Source organism: Cynocephalus volans, chromosome 8 (genome assembly GCF_027409185.1).
Source record: "Cynocephalus volans isolate mCynVol1 chromosome 8, mCynVol1.pri, whole genome shotgun sequence".
Taxonomy (NCBI): domain Eukaryota; kingdom Metazoa; phylum Chordata; class Mammalia; order Dermoptera; family Cynocephalidae; genus Cynocephalus; species Cynocephalus volans.
The window spans coordinates 98,684,928-98,704,442 of record NC_084467.1 but is presented as its reverse complement, the minus strand read 5'-3'; the positions used below and the strand labels follow the sequence as shown (position 1 = coordinate 98,704,442).

General features: G+C 41.3%; 1 protein-coding gene and 1 long non-coding RNA gene across 2 annotated transcripts; both read right to left on the bottom strand.

Annotated features, from left to right (window-relative positions):
- Positions 1 to 1,022: 1,022 nt before the first annotated feature.
- On the bottom strand, positions 1,023 to 11,492 carry DDX20 (DEAD-box helicase 20). The gene is made up of 11 exons (XM_063105100.1): positions 11,181 to 11,492; positions 10,647 to 10,741; positions 8,341 to 8,509; positions 7,622 to 7,736; positions 7,354 to 7,496; positions 7,062 to 7,200; positions 6,901 to 6,959; positions 5,858 to 5,940; positions 5,412 to 5,517; positions 4,995 to 5,096; positions 1,023 to 2,511 (listed from the first exon to the last, which is right to left on the bottom strand). Exons 1-11 carry the CDS (start codon positions 11,479 to 11,481, stop codon positions 1,349 to 1,351), a joined length of 2,475 nt encoding a protein of 824 aa, XP_062961170.1. The 5' UTR covers positions 11,482 to 11,492; the 3' UTR covers positions 1,023 to 1,348.
- A 6,126-nt stretch (positions 11,493 to 17,618) lies between these two features.
- Positions 17,619 to 19,204, bottom strand: LOC134382968 (uncharacterized). The gene is made up of 3 exons (XR_010024166.1): positions 19,104 to 19,204; positions 18,496 to 18,698; positions 17,619 to 17,681 (listed from the first exon to the last, which is right to left on the bottom strand). It is a non-coding gene; the product is annotated as an uncharacterized LOC134382968 (long non-coding RNA).
- Positions 19,205 to 19,515: the final 311 nt, after the last annotated feature.

Below are 19,515 nucleotides of genomic sequence, written 5' to 3'. Positions count from 1 at the left end.
CTATCATTGCCCAACCCAAATGACAGTAATCCAAGTGAAACAGGAGCTTAAGATTGTGTTATGTGGGTGTTGGACAGTAAATGATAATGTCTGTGGGTGTTTGCTGACAGCCCTGGGGAAAAAAGTGTTTATTCTGCCTAGACAAGTATGTACACAGGAAAGAACTTTCCTTTTAAAAAAGTAAATACACATCTCTATACATAAGGGGTTCTCACCAAAAATCTAGTTCACAGGAAGCTTGGAAACCAAAAGCTTAATTATAGAAGCACTGCCAGAGAAAAAAGGAAAGAATATTTAACCTCCAATTACATTATTCTAAATCATAATTTGTAGATGCATCATGTCAGAAAAACGACAGCTCCCTTTGGATCTCAGCATTAGAGGTAAAAACTGAAGAAAATTTTCTATAAGACACAAGATTAGAACACACTGTGAGAAGAGTCTGAACAGAGTACTTAAAACCTAGAGCTAGATCTTTCCCTCAACCTACCAGCAGAGCAGGTCAATTAACCTGAGTTCCATGGATGGGCTTCAAAGGGTCTATGAACCCTTTGAAATTAGTCACAATTCTGTGTTTACAGAATGAGAAGTCTTCTTGGGTCAACCTATAGCTTTCATCAGATCCACAAAAGGATGCAAGAACCAACAAAGATGAAGACCTGCTCCTCTACCTGAGCTATATAAATAAGACAGCCACTAATGACCCTTAGCTATTTAATACACAGTAAAATGTGAAGAGCATTCACAATCTCAAGAATAAAAGACATTCAAAAGATGAACAATAAACAAGCTAAATTTGTTTTTACTGGAAACAAATATTACTGGAAGTAAATAGCATCAAATCAAGTACCTTTGGGAAAGTCTAAAGTGATGTTTAAATATTCCTTCCTGCCTAAACTGAAAAGATTTTCTGATCTAATCTACCATGCTACAAATTTCCATAAGAATATCTCTATGGAAACGCAACCCAAGCCATTTGTAAAGAAATAAACTAACATTACTTTTCAAATCACAATTGTCTTTATTTTAAGTAAGCAGTGGTATATATGTCATCTTTTGAGAAGTTTCTGTAGGGAACAGCTTATAGAAAATGGCACCCTGGGACCTTCAGCTCTGTCCCAGAAATTCTTTTTCAAGAATCTGATGAAGTTTCTTTAAAAAAAAAAAAGGATACTATAACTGGCCTAAATCAAAACAACCTGAAAAATAGATGTGCCCAGTGGAAAACCTCAAATCATTTCAAGTTCTTCAAAAATACCACTGTATGCCACTTTACTATAGGTTGAGGATGGATATCCAAAGATATCTCTTGTTCCTGGTTCCTGATGGTCGCAGGTATATCCTATAATCACTGGTTACCTCGCATCATTTCTTGTAGATAAATGGTATTCATGTGATAGGCTGCCATCCAACTTGGATGTCTCTGAGCATTCCAATAATATGACTGAGAAGCAGCAGCATAATATTCGTGCCATGCCCTGTAGTAAGCTCTCCAGTAATCCTCATAATCCTGATAGGTATCAGAACAACTCGAAGGTGTTTCCCTGTGACAGTCATACCAACCATCTTCCTGGGGTTCTGTATGCAATCGATAGGAAGACCGCCTGGGTAGGTTTCTCCGGTTCTGCTTAGCTCTCTGGTTAGCCACCTCTTTGTGCCTTGACTTTATCTGGATTTCATGTGATCCTTGATATTCTTCCAGAATGGGGGTGTCATTTCCATTCAGAGGTTGTTGCAAAGAGATATGACCATTCACAGAAGTAGATTCAGAGTCTTTCAACTGAGTATCAGAAGAGCCTTCTAAGTATGACTTATCTCCTTTACTCTGGGAAGAAGTCCTCGAGCTATAAGAATCACTGTCACTCTCAGAGTCTCCAGATTGACTACTACTTGCCAACATCTGTACTCTCTCTTCAGAAACTCTATTTCTCACAAAACCATTTTGAGGATTCACAGCCTGATCCCCAGGACCTGCGTAGTGTCTGATGATTTCCACAGGTTTCTCTAACCCCTCTTTAATATAGTGTTCATAATCCTCTACCAATTCTGCAAAAGTTAAAGTACAGGGCTGTTGGACCTTAAAGGAAGAGAGACAAGGAATTTGGGGGAGTGACACAGGTAAACCTTCTTGGACTTGGTACTGACTATTGGTAGGGTTTTCAACAGGGGTCTGAACAGAATTCTTCATTTGCTCTTCCAATTGTATGGCACAGTCCAGTTCTTTTGGTGGCACTGCTTTTTCCATGATTCTATACTCTGACTGGCTTTTCACAGGAAGCTTTTGTTTGGTATTATTTTTTGATCTGACTGATAGTGTAGATAAAGAAGTATTTCTAGAGGAAGCCATGTGGTTACCATGAGCTTTCTGAGTTTGAAAGGTTCTCTCTATTTTTTGAATTTGCTTTTTTAGGGGTTGGGTAGGTACACTTTCTAAGCCATATGTATGCACAGCAGCTTTAACCTCCACATCCCAATCCAAACATTCTTCCATCAAACCAGCAGGAATGGGATCTACATAAAAGGAAGAAAAAAGTATTAAAATTCTCAAGCTACTTTAGACCAGCATTTTCTAATGATTTCATAAAGTTTTACATGGTCAAATAAGTTTTAGAAACAAAATATGCATGGGCTGGCCGATTAGGTCAGTTGGTTAGAGAGCTGCCTTGTAACTCTGAGGACAAGGGTTTGGATACCCTTACCGGCCAGTACCAAAAAAAAAAAAGAGAGAGAGAGAGAGAAACAAAATATGCAAATAATACACAAACAAGTTTAAGATTTATATTAACATTTTAAAAGACCTAAGCAATCCTGCAATAAAGAAATTTGCCTAAGAAATATATTACACCCACCCCATACTCACACGTAATCTCTCTCCTCACCCCCACTCAAAGAGCTTACTCTAGGAGTGATGTACAGTCTGCAACAATTCTCCTATCTTTTCTCTCCTCCCTCTCCCTAGTCCTTCCCCTTTAGCTCACTACTGCTAATAGCAAAACAAGACATTTGTTCCCCAAAGCTTATCAACTAGGAAATACTACAACTGCAACTCTGTACCCAATTAAATCTGCCATCCAACACTTCAATAGGGAGAAATCACCACCATTAACAGCGGAGAGAAACCTCTATAAGGAAAAAAAAGCTAGATGAGTGTGAAAACATCTGTGATACCCAATGATACTTCTAATTTTTTTTAAAAATTTCTGGCTTTGACCCTCTAAATTTCCTGTTCCATCCAGGTGTTGACAATTTGCTTCTACCTGTACCCTCAGACCTTCTCAAAGTGTGATCAATTTTCACCTTAGGCAGACAAGATATACTGAGACCCTGCTTTACAAAGATCTTGCCTGTCTGGTGTTGCTGTTTATGCTCTATGTATCTGTACCCACTAAATCCCTGAGGTCTAGACTCTTCAGTGGAGGCTCTTGATCCTTTACTGAACAGATTCTACAACTAAAACTCTGATTCCTACTCAGGATATCCCTTGCTTGCCTATGCTTATGAGTACTTCAAAAAATTAGTGGACAAAATAGAAATAAAGGACAATACGAATCTTTCTATGAACTTTTTGAAGATCCCTCATTCAGGTCAATTTCACTCCTAGTCTTGCCCCAGGCAACTTATATAACAGTCTGTTGACAGACAAGTTCCCAGTCCAATACAGATCTAACAACATCAATATCATTCTCATGATTTCAGGGCTCTGTTACATAAAAATCCAAATATATCATTTTCCAGTATTCAAAGACAAAGTTTATTTTTATCTCTAGGCACTATGATATTGAATCATACAAAAGTGGTAAGTCTAAACCCTCTTCTAACAATTTTCAATTTTTTTTCCACATCAGATGACAAAAAGACCCACACATAGAGAGAATATACCATTTTAGAACTGATACTGAACCTAAAGACCATCTACTCTAAAATGTTTTACAAATCAGGACATTAAGATTAGGGCAATTAAAGAGATTTGTGAAAGATCATAAAATGAGTTATTACCAAGCCAAAACCACTAGAATCCAAAGGACTCCCACATTTGTGCTTAATCTACCTTTGGAAAATAACCAAAGAAATTAAATAAAAAATCAGTAAAATACTCAGTTATATTTATTCAATAACTACATATCCCATATTCTACAAGGTCAGGTATATACTGTATATGTATATATTCATTTATATGTATCCCTATATGCATATATATACAATATCTAAAGTGTATATTTGATATACATATAAAATCATATTTTCACCCAAGAATTTTTTAGGGTTCTTTGATTTTTTTAAGAGAGCATTAATAATTTCAAACATGCACTGTGTCCAAGATGGCACTTAAACAGCAGCATGAAGGAGGCTGGCCACTTAGCTCAGTTGGTTAGTGTGTGGTGCTAACACCAAGGTCCAGGGTTTGATCCCTGTAATGGCCAGCTGCCCAAAAATAAAACAAAATAAAAAATTAAAAAATAATAAAGCATAACAAATGACTCACTAAAATCAAAAGAAAAACACTTCACTCAGATTTTTCCAAAGAGTATTCATATTAAAGATGCTGTTCCTTCCCCATGGTGACAAAGGAGAATATGGCAAGAATTACCTTCACAGCAACTTTAAAAAGGTAATATCCCTCCTTATATCAAAGAATAAAATCGAATTGCAAAACCACTAACCAAAAAACTGAGCTACTATAATAGTAATTCATGTGCCAGTAGTTAGCTTTCAATCCTCTCCCTCCTACTTATTATTAGCTGTATCATCTTTACTTAATCTCTCCATGCCTAAATGTCCTCATCCACAAAATAGTACATACCTCATAGGACTGTGGTAAGAATAAAATTAGTTAACATGCAAACAGTACTGGGAACAGTACCCAACATATCACAAGTACTCTTTATATGGCCCATCACCACTCACCACTAAAATTATTAGTCTGACAGCAAAATGAAACAGACAAAATGTACCTGGTATTACTTCTACGTGACAATAAGGGAAAAAAAATTTACCTGGTAAATGGAGAAGGTTGATATTACATTTCTGGGCAATTTTCATCATCATATTTTCTTCTTCTCCCCGGCAACAGTAGGTCACTGTCAGTCCCAATGTACCTAAAGCATAGAGAAAGTTAGATAGTAAATCATTTTCAAATAAATGCATTCCAAGTCTACCTATCATATTACAGATTCCTTCCCTTAAAAACAAAACTCAAGGGCTGACCTGTGACTCACTTGGGAGAGTGGGGTGCTGATAACACCAAGGCCATGGGTTCGGATCCCTATATAGGGATGGCCGGTTAGCTCCCTTGGGAGAGTGTGGTGCTGACAACACCAAGTCAAGGGATAAGATTCCCTTACCGGTCATCTTTAAAAAAAAAAAAAACTCAAAATTTCCTTTTTTTTTTTTTTTTTTTTCTTAATTCTTACCAAAACGGCCGGCTCTGCCAATCCGATGCATATATGTCTCCCAGTCCAATGGTACATCCAGATTTACAACCAGATTCACCTTCTCAGCATCAATCCCACGGGAAGTCTTGAATTGGAGAAGATAGCAATTAGCTCTTTGCATTTACTGTAGCATAGCTATCAATGCACACGATAGTCTTCTAGTATAACCAAGAGCCAAATTAAGAACAGGAGGATATTTAGGAGCAGAAGAAAAGGAAATTCATTCCTAATGACTAATTTCAAGAACAAAAATCAAAATATTAAAAACATTTTTAAAAAAGCATTTTCCCCAGCACTGTAAAAATAATTATCTTCTGGTATTCTTGTTAGATATACCCACACAAAATAACAAATGAAATTCGTACATCTGATAATAGAACATACGTCAAAATGGATTAGTCACACAAACTAAAAAGGAAATTTACCAAATCTGTGGAAATGAGGACTCTGCAGTGAAACTGCTTCAGTTTAGCCATAGCATCAAGACGTTGATTCTGATTCATGTTACCTAAAAAGGCCCAAAAAGAAAGTCATATAAAAGCTAAGCTAATGCATATTTATCAAATCTGCAAAAAGCAGAAATCCTAACTCCTAGTCTTAACACTTTGAATACACCAACCATAGTTAATTCTGTCCTTCTGTGCAAATCTGGGTTAAAATCTAAAGTCAGAATCTTTTCAAATATAGTTTGGGCTGTCAACTTGAAATTCAAAAATCAATTTTAAATGGTGACCATGCTATGCCTGCAGATATTACGTTATATGTGCAGAGTTACATATGAAGTATAACAAACAATTCTTAGAAAAATAAAATTGCTTTAATCAGCTGTTTATAAATTTGGTGTTGAAGTGTAATCTATAGTCAAAATATTGGTCCATTAGAAAGTAGTTTCCCTGTTATCTTGTGATATACCATGACAAAACAAGCTCAAGCTAGCAGGTTAAAAACTAAGCTGAGATACCAAACAAAACAAAACTCTAAAAGGACCCTTATGATCAAAAAGTCCTTTAAATCTTTTATTCCTATTGAGCTCACTGTAACAATTTAACTTTATGGCAAGAATTCAATCACATCCTTCCACAAGACCAAAAAACAGTCAATTCAGTTAGCAATTTTTAGCATTTTAACAATAATTATGTAAAGAAAGAAAATATCTTTCTCTTAAGACAAAAAAGGCAAACTTTTATAGAATTAAGTTCTTCATGGATATAACTCAAAGAGATTCTAATTAAGTCTTTTTGAATATTAGTTTTCTAATTTTTTACTTTATTCCAAGTTACTCCTTAAAAAACAAGTATACTGATACATCAAATTCCAATGAAAAATAAGCTTGAAATTTCCTTTACTCTGAAGGCTCTGTATAACTTCACACTCACAAGACAACTCATGAACTGGTATTTCTTTTTCCTGACCTTGGAGGCTTCAAGTCAGTATACTGAACAAAGATTAAAGTAAGAGATGAACTTACCTGAGATGCACTCAGAAGGAAAGCCTTTAGAGGAAAGAATATCAGCCAAATGCTGTGCTCTATGAAAAGTAACATAAAGGTTATAATTTTACAAACATTGCCCCATGCCTATCCTTTCACTTCACAAGTTCCCCAGATGATCTTTTTTAAAGTTACATTACCTGCTATGCAAATTAGAAAAGACTAAGGCTTGATTAAATGGAATTCTGCTGAATAGTTCCTGTAAATGCTGAGCCTTTTCCTCAAAAATCTTATGGGCCAAAGGGTATGAATTGACAACTTTGTAATACTGCTTCAAACCTACAAAGAAGTCAAGAGTTGTCAGTTAAAACATGTTTATGTTTGTTCTATCCTAATAGCAACTATGAAACAGAAATAGAAAACTAGGCAAAGTAGAGCTCCAGAATATCACCAACAAACCAACAATATTAAGTACCCCAAATCCATACACACCTATTAGACTTGGATCACTGGGATTTAGTCTCACAAAAGTGGGATCTCTCATGTACTTTGTCAAAGCATTAGCCAAAAATTCGGGGTAAGTAGCTGATACTGCCAACATTTGTTTACTGGCAGGCAAGGAAGAATAAATCCAACTGTGAAATAGAAAAAAATATATACCATGGAAATTATTCAGACAGTAACTTCCACCTGGAAAAGCTAAAGATAGATACTTTGGGGCACGATTTAAATAGTCAAGTTAGTTATTTATTTTTCTTACTTTATTTGCTCCTGGAAGCTGCCTTCTTCTAAAAGCTTATCTGCTTCATCAAGAATAAAGAGACGTATACTGCCTGGGTTCAAGTAGTCAAGTTCTATGAGTTGTTTAATTCTGCCTAAATCCCAGATAAAAACACAATGAAATATTTATGATGTACCAAATTTGTGCAAATCTCAGCCAATGTTCTTACTCTACTTATTCACAGGTTGTACTGCTGAACTTCCTGATTCAACTCTCATTACACATTTACACACTAAACCACAAATTAGAAATCTTGAGTTCAGATCTTACCTAAAGCTGTTATTTTTCCCTCACATTTCATCACCAATAAGTATGGAAAATAAACACCATTCCTATCAAAAAACTACAGTACTAAGGTACTGGATGCTAGATTCTGATTCTGAGTGATTCATGACTGATTGATTAATAAAGGCCAAAGAATAATTCCAACCCATGGCTTAGAAGAGCTTCCTGAAAGTCATCTTATCTCTCCTCTTCTCAGAAGTCTATCCCCTGTGTGTCCTCAAACATCCTTAAGAATGAAGATTTCATAAGTTCCACTGGTAATTCAGTCATGTGTATACATCTCACCAATCTAAGGCTCTTCATTTCTAATCAAAATAATTATCACACTTATCAAAGACTCCCATATCTTTACTGTCATTAAAAAGTGTTCAGTTCCTTAAAGCCCCAGTTATCAACAGGCATTGACATCTTACCAGGAGATCCAACAGCAATATGACATTTTTTAAGTCTGGTTTTGTCTTGTGATAATGGAGTCCCTCCAATGAAGACATGACACTCTAAGCCTTCCATTTTGATTCCAATGGCTATGATAACAGAATGTATCTGTACGGCAATTTCTCTTGTAGGAGCCAAAATCAAAATCTAAAAAAATATAAAATATACCTTTAATGAGTCAGAGAAATAAATACATACGATCGGCACATTCATTATATTAAGCACTACTTTTCATTTAAATCATCATTTAAAATAATGAGTTTTTATTGACAAGGGAAAATACTTCAGTCATTCAGTTATTCATTCAACAAATACTAAGTAAGAACCGACTATGTGCTAGGCAACATATTAGTTGGTGCAGAATAAACAGTTAACAGTAGACTGCCCTTGCTCTTGTGACACTCTCATTCTTGAAAGAAGGTATACAGTAAACAAACACATATAAGTAATGGCAGGTAATGAAAAGTATGATGAAAAAAATCAAAAAGGGAGAGGAGAAAGAAGTGACATGAGAAGGAGTCATTGTAAATAGGTGACCAAGAAAGACCCTCTAAGGAAGTAACATTTGAGCAGAGACCTAAATGTATACCACACAGTAGAGCTAGCTGTGTGACACCTGGGGAAGTGTTTTCGGGAAGACGAAACAGCAAATGCAAAGGCCTTAAGGTAGGGGTATTCTTGGTGTATTTGAGGAACAACAAGAAGAACATGTGACTGAATAGAATTAGGGGAAAGTAAAGGAGGTCAGAGAACTAGTTCCAGGGGCTAGACCACAAAAGGCCTTGAGAGCCACAGCAAAAATTTTACAATATAACTACTGGAGGAGGAGAAGGTAAAATTACATGTTTTCAACTATGAAAAGAAAATCTGCTTAAACAAAAAAAAAAACAGACTAGGAAAAAATATGCCAAAACTGTTAATAGCAGTTTCTCTCTGGGTAGGTGAGATTACAGATTTTGTTTTCCGGTACTTCTCCTCCTTTATTTTTCAGAGTATCCCCAATTTCCAAAAATGAATATGTATTACTTTGACACACACACAAAAATATGTTTAACTTTGATAACACAAAGATCTTAAATTAAAAATATGAATTTGATTTATGTTTTTAGGGTTTTGGCATTTGACCTGCTGCCAAATTGTCAGAAGCCAATATTTCAAATACATCTTAATCCACAACAGACTAGCCCAAGTCCTTAGGAAGGAGAAGAATTTCCTATGTGCAGCATCACCCAGGATTTGGTAGACATAAAATAGGACTCAAAAAGCTTTCAAGACGATAAATATGGGTATCCCAGATTAAAAACCACTGCTGAAGATTCATCATTAGATATAATGACTGAGAACTTGAAATAAAGTCTGCCATAACTACTAAGGCTATGAGAATCATATCTCATTAATCTTTCAATCCCCCAATGCCTGGCATACTATTTGTATGTAATATGGGCTCGAAAAATATTTGCTAAAGAAATGATTCCCAAACCCAAATCTGCTAATTTGGGGAAGGCAATCTTAGAAATATTCAAAGACAGTTCAAAAGATCGGAGATCAACATGACACATTCACAGAGCTTTAAGAACCACCTGCAGTTACCAGCAATAGCCAGAGCACCACATTACCATAAATCAAGCCAAATGTTAAGTCTCACCACAATCTAGTAGGTAAAAGAAGAATCCCTATCTGTCAAGTAATGACAAAACTGACACATATGGTAGACTTGTTCTATTTAAGGTGTGGTAATATTAAATTCCAAACATTAAACCCTGATAATGTATCCTTGGTCACTATCCACACCACCACCACTCAACAACCTTAATGTCTACTTTACAGCAGTCCCTACTTATCTACAGGAGATACATTCCAAGACCCACAGTGGATGCATGAAACCGCGGATAGTACCAAACCCTGTATCCTCTTATAATGTTTTTTCCTACACATACATACCTATAAAGTTTAATTTATAAATTAGGCACAGCAAGAGATTAACAACAATAATATAATAAAATAGAACAATTATAAGAATATACAGTAATAAAAGTCATGTGAATGTGGTCTCTCTCTCTCAAAATACTGTAATTTTTCAATTGTAGTTGAATACAGGTAACTAAAAAGAAGGAAAGTGGAACCGCAGATAAGGGTGGACTGTTGTCCTTTCATACTTTGCACATGGTTTAACTCAGTCATTCATCAAATTCATTTCCACCTCTGAGGAGCTACTGGTATTTATCTGACCTGGGGTAAAGTCCACATAACACAACCTCTTCTGAGGCCTCTGAGCTAAACTCACCTGGGTACTTAAGTTTTCAAGAACAAGAGAGTCCAAAGCAATGGTGGCGAATACGCAGGTTTTCCCAGTGCCAGATTTGGCTTGAACAATTAAATCTGAGGAAGAAAAAAAAAACTACCACTAGTCAGTACTGAGTGAAGCAGCTTAGGTACCAACATGAAATCAGAGAACTAGAAGGGTCTCCAGAAATCACCTAGATGGCACCTTCATTTTTAGATGACTTTCAAAAACGCACGAGGCCATATCCAGAAACACGCCTGGTCCCTGAACCACCACCATTTACCTTCTCAAACTTAGAACCACTTGTCAGTGCTGGAAAGGGCCTTACCTACCTTCAAATTCAGTAGTGCGCCTTAGTTTTACCAAAGAGTCAACTGAGGCTCGAATGAGCGCAGTGCCTTGCCCCAGGCCGCGCCCCGCACTGCCGGCCGACCTGGGGCTCTTCCCGGGCCACGGCGCGGGCACGGGCGCCGCCGCCGCCCCCCGGACCCCCTTCCTCAGGCCCTCCCGACCTCTCCCGACCCCCGCCCTCACCGAGCCCGCAGCGACCCAGCGGGATGGCCTTGAGCTGCACGGGCGAGGGCCTCTCGAAGCCGGCCGCTCGCAGCCCGTCCAGTACCGGCCGCGACAGCAGCAGCGACTCGAAGTCCGCCGGCTCTGCCAGCAGCACGTCTCCCGTGCGGGTCCGCGGGCCAACGACGTCGTGAGCCATCCGCAAGCTCCGCACGCGCTCGGGCGTTGGCGCCGGGGCCGAGACCTCTGCAGCCACACGCTCCGCGGACATGGCGTTCTCCACTGTCGCTAAGGCCGCCGGGGCTTCAAAAGCCGCCGCCATGGTAGCCGTGCCGCCAGGTCTCGCGGTACTTGAGGCGAGGCGGGGAGCCTGGGAACGAGAAGAGGAAAAACTTTATGGGCAGTCTTCCCGCGAAGACACTGACACGCCTCTTCTGGAAGTGGAGGGAGGGGACGGAAGTCTCAGGCTGAGAGAGACTCGGGAAGAGTAACACCGAAAGACAGTGACCTGAGGAAGGCGAGAGGAGAGCGAGCGAGGGGATGAGGCTAGCGGGGCGTTGCCGCCTGCGGCCTGTAGAGGGCGCCGCCCGCCCACGGTGGGGCGCGGCCCTGCCTCCCGGCCGGCTTCTGGAGAGCCCGCCAGTCCCGCCGCCGGCGCCTCCGCCCTCTCCTCACAACGCTCTCTTTGTGATGCGCTCAGTGCGCGTCACTCCCCGCACGTCGGTTCTTCTTCCCGAGCGCGTCCGTCTGTGTTCGCGGAGAGCGCCCGGAGTAGAGCCAGACGGGAGCTTAGCACGCTGGCCGCTACGTGCCTGTCTGCAGCACGGCTCCACGACTCATCTCCCGGTCCCGGCCCCCGGCCCCCAGCGCGGTACCTGGCACCCGCTGAGCTCGCATAAGAGCAAGTTGCATTGGAACCCGGAACTAGACTAACAACTCCCAAGTTTCTATCTCCCCTCACATCTCTCTCTAAACTCTAGACTGGCCCATCCATCTCCCTCCTCACATCTCCATTTAGCTGTCTAGTAGACATCTTAAACTTAACATGTCTTCTGTGTGTTGCTCCGCCCCACTCATCTCACGGGTGGGCAACTAGCTGTGTTTACCACCTTCCCTTGCTGCAGATTTCTGCTCAAATATCACCTTCTCAAGTTGGTCTTTGTTTTCAAAGAGGTCTTTCTTGAACACCCCCATCTCGTCTGCTTCCTCGACTTTCCCATCATTCTCGAATCCCTTGTTCTGCTTTGTTTATTATAACTTCTTGAAGTGATATGGGTTTATCGTCTGTCTCCCCACTCTGTGAGGACAGGAACCTATTCGGTCTTGTTCTCTGCCGGATCCCTAGTGGGAAAAACAGAATCTGACAAATAGGAAGCTCAAATTAATGAGCTCCTATTACAAAGTCTTAGTCATGAAGTCCAAATTTAAATATCTTTAGAACCTAATTTTATTCACAATTTCAAATGTAAAGATATTCTGTATCCAACTTCAACTTTGCCTTTTTATTACAATCCTGGTGATTGTCTCCCACCCCCTTCACATACACACATACACACAAAGTGATGGTCCAGATTCCAAACGATGTAGGAGGGACTTTGGCACAGTAATCCCATTGGAAGGGGGTCCTGAAGATGCACTTTGCTTAGAAATTTACAAAACATTGAGAAAATGTTAACTGTCTATATGAAGAAAGGGAGACTGATGGGGGGGGGGTGACACTAAAGGTGCTAGGCTTCCTCATAGTACCCCATCTCTTTCCCAAATCGCAAACCTGGAAATTAGTTTTGACTCTACCTTCTGTCCTTCCCCACTTTCTAACAGTTTACTGAACGCTGGTGATTTTGCCTCCAGATATTTCATCCATTTGTCTTCTTTGGGCTCCATAGCATCTGCCCTATTTTAGGTCCCTTCATCTAATTGCAAAAACTTCCTGAATGGTCTCCCTGCCCAGAGTTTCTTCTCTATCACAGCCACAGATACTGAAGTGATCTGTCATAAGTGGATATCTTAGGTTGTTTGGGTCCAGCTTCGATTCTCCTCCTTTTGACACCCTTTTTTATTCCCCACCGCAGGCTCCCACTTCATACTATAAATACTTTGTCTAGCTCTTACCATGTTCTATTTACTTGTGTACATGTCTGTGCCTACCACTATGAGCTTCTCAAGGACAGGAATTTTGTCACCGTAGGCTGTCCAGCCCAGCAGCAGGTGCTTGGTGGTCCTAATAAACATTGAATGGCTGACACATTCTTGCTCAAAAATCTCTGCTGGGTCTCTATGCACACAACAGTGTTTCTGTAGAACTTACACAATCACTGTTGAAGAACCCAGCTCTTATCCCAAGAGAAACAAAAGGACTGATTTTCCAGAAAAAAAAAAAACACTTATAGTTGTCTAGACATTCTGTTATTGCATTTGTTGTTTATGACATTTTACAGACACAAATATTGCAGTAATGTTATTGCGAATAAATTGTATTGCTTTGGCTAAAAACACAAAGCAGTTTTTAAAAGTTTTAGTAGTTAAAAATTATAGCAATGTTGTTTACTGTGATTTTTAGTGTTGTAAAGATACAACACAAAGGCAAGAGATCATTTAATAACTAGGTAAGGTGTGAGAATAATACATATGGAAACCAGCTGGACTGTGTCTGCCACCCAGACTTCCCCAGGATAAATCACGGTGGAACCCCAGCCTCTTCTCTGATGGAGCAGTCCACTTACCTCCTCCAACCACACCAAACTATGCCAATTCCTTAATGCTCCATGGTTTGGAACACCTCAGTGCCTTTGTTTATGCTGTTCTGTCTACCTGGAAAAACTTTCCAGGAGGGAGAGATTGTTGTGAAGAAGTGAGAGTGAGACCTGTATACAAAATGGATGTTGAGATTCAGATAGTCCTGTCCAATCATTTTCCAGTGGAAGCTTCTCAGCCTATAGGGAAGGAAAACAATGTAAATGAAGGCATGGGGTAAGGTGGCCCACCCTGGGTGTGAGGATCAGTGGGGGAATGTGGAGAGAAAGGAAAGAAACTAAGGTTTTATAGCCACTTTTCCTCATTTGATCCTCAAAGCAACAAAAAGTAGGCTATGTTATTATTTGTATTCAATTCAGAATATCTCTTTATTCATTATTTCTACAAAAATCTTCTGGACACCAACTATAAAAATCGGTCAAGTGCTAGAGATACAAAATGGAACAAAATACACAGGGCTTTTCTCAAAGAGAAAGATGCACACAAACAGGTGGCCTTAGGTGGAGGGAGTCAAGAAAGGCTTAGCAGTCAGCATAAGGTTTGTTTGAAAATAAGATCCCAAGGGCCAGCCCGTGGCTCACTCGGGAGAGTATGGTGCTGATAACACCAAGGCCATGGGTTCGGATCCTATATAGGGATGGCCGGTTCACTCAATGGCTGAGTGTGGTGCTGACAACACCAAGCCTAGGGTTAAGATCCCCTTACTGGTCCTCTCTTTAAAAAAAAAAAAAAAAAAAAAGGAAAAGAAGACCCCAAAATAAAAGTTTACTTCCCTAAGACAGAAGTTCATTTTGCCCTTGTGGAGAGGTCTGGAGGTAGGACTGATATAAAAGTTCTGGTTCACAAAGTTCCTAGGCACTCAGACCTCTGTCTTGGTCCCCAAATGGTTGCTCTAGCTCCAGCCATTATGTCTGCATTCCAGCAGTAAGGAAGATGTCTCAAAATAGAAGGTGGAAAGGGCAGAGGTCATCATGCCAGTGGTTCCTTTGAGAAATGCTCTCAAAAGCTGTTACACTCCTATTTGGCATTACATTGGCCAGAACTTAGTAATAGTCATATCTTCCTGCAAGGAAACCTGGAAAATGTAGCTGTTTTTCTGGACAGTCATATGCTAGCTAAGCACTGGTTGGAGAGGAGATCTATTACTATAGAAGGGGAAAAGACATTGGAGGCAACTAACCATCTCTGACACATCATCCCACCATTAGCAAGAGCTAAACTAAGATATGAAGAATGAATAGAAGTGGCCTTCTGGTGGGGGAGGGGAAATCAGGAAAATAGATGAGAAAGACCATAGCACATTCTAAAAGAGCTTAGACTGCAAAGGGGAAAGAGAGTTTTAATAAGGCAGCAGTGAACTGTAGGCCAGGTTAGTGTCTGGACTTTATCCTAAAAGCCCTCTATGTGTCAGATGCTGAAGGTGCTGCCCTCAAGTAACTCCTCAGAGGAATATTACTTAATCTTAAGAGCCATAAATGGGATTGAAATTCAGATCTGACAGCAAAATCCAGGCTCTTTCCACCCTCTATCCTAAAAGAGTTGACAACCCAGCTGGGGAAATGATCAAGCATAGAATATGCAAGTAGCACAAGCTGGTGTAAAATCATATGCAGTACTGACATTTTTCAGGGCCTTGGTTGCTCAAAGTGAGGCTCTCATGTGGGAGAGAGTGAGAACTTCTGAGAAATTGAGGAAAACAGCTTTTGGTATTCAGAGAGCAATAGCTTTTTTCTTTATGCCTTCCTCATCCCCACCCAAAATTAAAATGGCTTAATTATGCATGGAACTATGAGAAAAACTGTATACACAAGATGATTCTTTACCTAAACACTAGAGTCCAGCTCTTCTGCTAAGGTAGCAGCACCGAGAGACAAAGCTCAAGTCCCACAAAGCAGCAGGGACTGATATACTCAACTTATCCTGAGGATGAAAAAGGAGTTCATCAGGCAGTGGGAGTGGAAGGAAAGCTCACCAGGCAGACAAGTCTCAGTAAGATATTCTGAGAAAAGGGAACAGTTTGTGTAGAGGCGTGGAAGCATGAAAACCCATGGTAGTTTAGGGAAGGTAAGTCCTTTAATGTGAACAGAGGCAAAAAAAAGAGGCTGCAGATATGTATCGTCCCCACATTTTGGAGCACCTTATCTGCCACCATAAGGAATATAAAATGAGTGTGTTATGCTGTTCCAAATGGTGTAGTGTTACATAGCAGTAAAGAGAAATACAATTGGAAATGCAGATTGAGGATTGATTAATGGCAAAGCTGAGGAGTTTGCATCTTAACTTGCGGATCTTGCAGCATCACCTAAGTTTGGGATCTCATCAGAGGCAGATAATGTCAAGGCCCATTTTACACACTGTTTCTTACACCTCACAGTTCCTGGGTCTTTAAGCTTTGGTATGCTGCTTTGCAAGTGCCAGTGCCACCTGCGTGCTGCTTATCCAGCAAACCATGACTGAGCATGTGCTTTAGTTCCCTTCCCCACACAAGCGAACGTTCACTCCTATATTCTTCAGCTCATCTGGTCCGTGGATTAGCACTGTTCATAAACTTAAGTTTATCAAGTTTATCAAGAAACAACGTCTGCCCTTCTAGATAGAATTTATTGTTTCATGACCCTGCTCAATCCTAGTTGGCCACCTCCCAACATGGACAATAACCATTTTTATATGTGTCTGATGGCCTGTGGGCTGACGGTATCCAGTACTTTTTCAGACAGGAATTAGGACGGGGAGGAGTAGCAAAGCCTGAGTCCCCGCACTCTGCGCAGTCACCTGGCTGCCTTTTGGAAAGGACTCCTGGACCGTCCTCCCTCATGCGCCAGACCAGACTCCCCTCTGCCCAAGACCCACTTTGATTAATTGCCCCCATTTAACACCACCGCCCCAGTCTTTAGGGGGGAAGGTTACACGTTTGCTCTTCTCCTTTTGAGAAAGGGGCCCAATTCATTCTTGTCCAGGCAGCATAATAAATAACCATCCCCTTTCAGCAGGGAGTTTATTAGAGACTGATGGGACATTTAACAATAACTGAGGGTCTGTGATTTATTAGGTAGGGATGTTCATGACATCTCTGAAGACTGGGAACGTGGAATTTAATTGATAAACCGTCTGTCAGCAGCAATGAGATGCACTCAATAGAATATGCGTTTGAGAGATTCTCTTTGGAGCTGTCATGAAAGGTTTCTGCTAATCATATTCGGCTCTTGTGGTCTGCTGGATATCTCGGTGAGAGACAAATGGCAGGGAGGGGACTCTGAAAGGGGCCTGAAGGTGTGCACCTGTCAGTTGGCCAGCCAGTGGAAACATGTGACACAAATGAGCAAAAGGAAAAAGGATTTCCATCACCCCAAGTAGGGGGGCTCCCCTTCAAGAGGTGTTTGTCTTTCGTTTGCTGCTGAAGAGGACAAGAGGTGCTGAGCACCCACTTCCTGGAAAGAGAGGGAAATTAAAGGGTTAAATGGCAAGAAAGGACATTTGTTCTGGAATTCTAAACTTCCTAAACCCTCAGGTTTTTGCACCAGAGGCTCCCCTGCCTTGCCTTCCAGCCACTGACATTTGTACACACACGTATGCACACATACACACTACAGTCACCTCACGCCTACACAGCCTCTCCCGAACCCCTGGCTCAGGTGGCAGCTCCTCCTGTCACTGCTGCATTCATGCCCAGAACAGAGCCACAGAAACTGAGATGGATGGAGCCTCACCTTTTTGTTGTTGCTGTTGTCTCCCAGCTCCGGAGACCCCAGAATCCAGGCTGCTGAAAACCTGGAAATGAATGCTTGTGGTCTGGAGTGTGTAGAGCATGCAGCTAACTTACCCTTCCACCCAACCTCCACCCCAGAGTTCTGACAATAAAGGAAATTGGTGTTATCTCTGAAGGCCATCCATGGTGGCCCGGCTCCATCCTCAGGCCGACCTGAGCCTTTATGAGGCGCTCTGCTCACAGTCTCTATTCCCCCCTTCCCTGTGGGCTGTTGCTCAGTCTTAAACAAGGCCATGTAAGGCGTGGAGAGGGGCTTTCTCAGGCCAGAGCCCGTTTCCCTTCTTTGATCCTCCTGCATCTATTCTTAGGTCCCAGGAGATTGGTCTGCCTCCTTGTTCCTCCAGGGAGAGAAAGAGAAGAGGAAGCAATACCCAGGGAAGAAGTAATTGTCACTATCTAATCTGAGCCTTGGTGTTGACACTAAGGGACCTCTGAGCAGGATGGATACAGCAACTGGTTTGATTAAATCAAACCTCTCCCACAACCTTGTTAAATTAAACTGATAGGCTCTGAGCAGATGAGGGAGGGCAGTGAGATCATCCCCTCGGGTGGGAGCAGGGGAGGCCAGAGGGGGGTTGGTAAGAAGATCAGACGGAAGCAGAGCATCAGCCTGCCCTTTCCCTTATTTGCTGACTATAGATAGGAGATGAGATTTATAGGTGTGAGATGCTTAAGTACCTGTCTGAGCACAGGCTGTGGAAACTGATGCAGAGGCAGACTGCTGCCTCCCAGTAGGCTTGACAAATTCCCTTGGCAGGCAGGCCTTGCACTTAGAACAATACTCTTGACGTTTCAAAGAGCCTTTACATACTTTACCTTCACAACAGGCAGGTAGCAGCGGGATTATTTGCCCCACTTTACAGTTAGAGAAACTGATGCATTACAGGGCGAATCTTGAGTCACTCCAGGAACCCAGGTCTCCTGTCTCCCAGTCCTGGCACATACTGCCTCCAACATTGTGCCATATGGCAGAATTTCCTAGGATTTCATCCCTGGAATGCCATCTCTTCTTCTACCCACTAGAAATGTAAACCACACAGCCGTTAGGAAAATGCCAATCCCCAACTGGCCTAATGCAGCCCACCTGCAAAGCATATGGCTAGCTTCTGAAGGTCACAAGGCCATTCTAACATCCCCATACCACTCTCCCACACACATGAGCCTTTCCAAGTCATTTCCACTCTACCTAATCACAACATGGTGGTGTTGGGGTGGGGGAGATGTTGTTAGCAATACCAGCAAACAGCAAGAGTAGAAGGATAACACTGATATCCTGCAGGCTTCCTCAGCTGTCACCCAGTTCCTCACCTGCCAAAGCTAATTTTCCACTCACCAGTGAGTGAGAGTTCATTTTAAAGTGTCTGAGCCACACACACTCACACACGTATGTGGATATACAGTGCCATGTACAGAGAGTGCCTTACCCAAGATGCCCTTGTTCTCACTTCAGATGCACTCCAATGATGTGTTTATTGATACAGCCACCCTCTTCCAATCTCTCTTTCGGTAGAGAGGACACTGGGATAGGAATGCTGGTAAAAACAGTACATACTGATTATACTGATTATCAAAGCACAGTTGGGGTCCTATTGGACCCTGCATCCGCCCACAGCACACTCGTCACACCCTAGGCTGTTCACCACTTAATGGTCAGATCCTGGACAGAGGGAGCAAAGGACAGGGGAAGGAGGAGAGAGGAGCAGAATTCCAACCACTGTCACCATGAAGGAAGCTGGGTGAGACAGCTGGCACAAGGTGGAAAAATTTGCTTGAAGAAGACAAATAACTGGAAACATCACCAGGGGATAGTGTATATGTGCCTCACCAGACAGGTTT

Bases quoted from the DNA above. Each gene is read 5' to 3' on its own strand.
- DDX20 (XM_063105100.1), bottom strand. From the start codon at position 11,481: ATGGCGGCGGCTTTTGAAGCCCCGGCGGCCTTAGCGACAGTGGAGAAC. The intron at 5,518-5,857 runs GTAAATTTCCTT...CTCCAATTCAAG, and splicing joins TCCTCATTTCCACAGATTTG to ACTTCCCGTGGGATTGATGC. The intron at 2,512-4,994 runs GTAAATTTTTTT...CCTTTTATGTAG, and splicing joins CAACCTTCTCCATTTACCAG to ATCCCATTCCTGCTGGTTTG.